This window comes from Sphaeroforma arctica (assembly GCF_001186125.1).
Source record: "Sphaeroforma arctica JP610 unplaced genomic scaffold supercont1.1521, whole genome shotgun sequence".
In the NCBI taxonomy this organism is placed as follows: Eukaryota; class Ichthyosporea; order Ichthyophonida; genus Sphaeroforma; species Sphaeroforma arctica.
Genome location: NW_014039037.1, coordinates 5,884 through 8,605, shown reverse-complemented (window position 1 = coordinate 8,605; position 2,722 = coordinate 5,884). Strand labels below are relative to the sequence as shown.

The 2,722-nt window shown below is 46.8% G+C and overlaps 2 protein-coding genes across 2 annotated transcripts in view; one reads left to right on the top strand and one right to left on the bottom strand.

Annotated features, from left to right (window-relative positions):
- SARC_11087 (hypothetical protein) overlaps positions 1-1,554 on the top strand; it is a 6,715-nt gene extending 5,161 nt beyond the window's left edge. Inside the window, exon 5 of the mRNA XM_014294839.1 lies at positions 781-1,554. Coding sequence (XP_014150314.1) covers positions 781-1,236 — 456 coding nt within the window. The 3' untranslated portion in view covers positions 1,237-1,554. The remainder of the gene's footprint in view (positions 1-780) is intronic.
- Positions 1,555-1,829: 275 nt separating this feature from the next.
- SARC_11085 (hypothetical protein) overlaps positions 1,830-2,722 on the bottom strand; it is a gene marked incomplete at its 3' end in the record, with an annotated part of 6,451 nt that continues 5,558 nt past the window's right edge. Inside the window, exon 8 of the mRNA XM_014294838.1 lies at positions 1,830-2,282. Within this exon, the coding sequence (XP_014150313.1) occupies positions 1,830-2,282 (453 nt within the window). The remainder of the gene's footprint in view (positions 2,283-2,722) is intronic.

The window sequence follows — 2,722 nt, the reverse complement described above, 5'->3', positions numbered from 1 at the left end:
ATTGTTATGCACAAGTGAGTTTTATTGTTATGTACAAGTAAGTCCTATTGTTATGCACAGTGAGTCCTATTGTTATGCACAGTGAGTCCTATTGTTATGCACAAGTGAGTTTTATTGTTATGGAAAAGTGAGCCCTATTGTTATGCACAAGTGAATCCCAGTGGTTATTTACGACAAAGCATGTAGCGTCGTGCACCAATGACCCATCATAACACCCGCCTACATATACCACAGATCTTTACGCCGATCTCTGTGTGTGTGTCATTGGTAATGGTGTATGACATTGGTGATAGTGTATAGCATTGGTGATAGTGGATATCACACATTCTATTGTTGTAGCATAGCTGCGCACGGGTACTTGTGCTACACGGTCGTGTCCATAGTACACAACACCTCTACCCGCCTGATGACTGCAGCTACAAGTACTAAGCCGCGCTTCCCTGACTTCCTATACATACACTTGCAAAACGCCTATCAGGGCTATTTGTGCATCACCTCATTTTTCAAGTACTTTACCACTTCATATCATCCTATATTATGCCTATCATAATACCACTTCATATCATCATTCAAGTGCTTTCATACCACTTCATATCTTTATATATGCCTATCATATTACCACTTCATATCATCTATATGCATGCCTATCATATTACCACTTCATATCATCATTCAAGTACTTTCATACCACTTCATATCATCCTATATGCCTATCATAATACCACTTCATATCATCATCCTTCGCTCTAATACCGGTTCATATCATCCCATCCTCGGCAGAAAACGATATCCGTGTGCGAGCCAAAGTTCTACGCTTCGCGGTTTCAGGACTTCTTGAAGATGGAAGTGTTTACACCAATCAGCGCGGACGTAGCCAGCGGTCTCTTGACCGGGGCAAGGCAGAAGTGGCGCCTCATCCCAAATAAGGCAAGCCCTGACGTCATAGACGAGGCCGAAGGAGAGCACAGTCTGGGACAAACGTCCGACGGAGGGAGTACCGAACCTCTGCACGGACCAGCGGAACACATAGACACCGCACGGATCCACACCAGGCATGTAGAGCGGGATAGTACAGGCTTTCACCACGCCACCCCCAGGTCAGTATCACCCGGGCATAGGGCAAAAGCGGTCCACGCGGATGTGGGAGAGGTGCATAGGCCTACCCATACGCAGGGTGGGATGGTGCGAGAGGGCGAGAGGCCGGCAGAGATAGCGGCACTCGCCACGGTGCCTTAGTAATAGTAGTAAAACACAATAAGCGGAGACAGGGTGTTGGGGAAGTACTGGATATCACGATGACACTCGAGTAGAGTTAGTGTCTTCTGAGACAGCCTTATATATTCAAAGTGTTTGTTGAGTGTTATATATAGTACTACGAGATGCTCTCGTGACATGGGTGCACCGAATTAAATAGACACACGGGTATAACTTGTGAGTCATCCAAGCTGCAGTACCGTTTTACAGTGTCTGTTCTGTCTGTTCTGTCTGTTCAGTCTTGTGTGGTATCTATGCTATGGCCTTTATCGAGAGCTCAATTCCTTACTTCTAACGTAAAGAAGCCAGTCATCTGCGGATACAACACGTCCAAACCCAAGAGGAATGTTAAACTACCCCATTCTAACCTCCACCCAAAAGGAATGCTAAACTACCCCCTTATATCCTTCACCCAAAAGGAATGCCAAACTACCCCATTATAACCTCCACCCAAAAGGAATGCTAAACTACCTCATTATAACCTCCACCCAAGAGGAACGCCTAACTACCCCCTGATAACCTCCACCCAACACCCTGTCTTGTTATTCCCGTTTACTTAAGTAAATACTCTCGCGCTACTCTTGCCCATCCCCTTCCTCCGACCCCTTGGGCTGGTCGACAGTCTGCGTCTGCGTCTGCGTCTGCGCCTGTGCCTCTTTCAGCGCCGCCTGCTTCTTCTTCCACATGTGTGCCATTTGCAGCAGCTTGAGATTGCTTGTTCCGTCGCTCTTATCTGGGAATATGTAGTCGAAGTACTCCTCATATCCAGCACTGGGCCCTACCTCCTCGTCCACCAATCGGCGCTTCTTGACCTTCTTGGGCATTTTCTTACCTACACTGTCCACCCAGTCTGCCGAGCCTTTACTGCGCTCAAACTTCAACCAGGTCTCCAGCACAAGCACACGCTCTTCGTTTAGATCGTTGTCCTTCATGTGCTTGTCTGCTTCTTCGTACACGTGCCGTGCGCGTGCGATGGCGTTCGTTTCGTTGGATACACTGGCTTCAAAGGTCGCATAGGCGAGCCAAACCTGTGCGGATGAGGTAGTACATAACGTATATCAATATGCACAGTACAGACAGACGGGCCGGACGTGGTTAGTTCAGAGATACGAAGAAAGCAGGATGTGGTTGTGTACAATCTCAGGTGTATGGCATCCATTGGCCTATACTGAAATAGATGTTCACGAATGCGCCCGGGCGGATGGGGTTAAGACTAGCGACGTGTGATGTTTTGCTCAAACGCACTCACTGGTTGTTGCTCGCTCATCACTTAGTCGCTCATCACACTCAAACCGAAAAACTTTAAACCTTAAACCTAATAAGTGGCGAGCCGCCCGAAACGCATCAATGTATTTGGCAGGATTGCGGCACGTGTATACATGTATATGCATACTTCCAAAATGCATGTAATCGTGGCAATGCATGTAATCATAAGTATATATATATACATATACATACATTTAATATA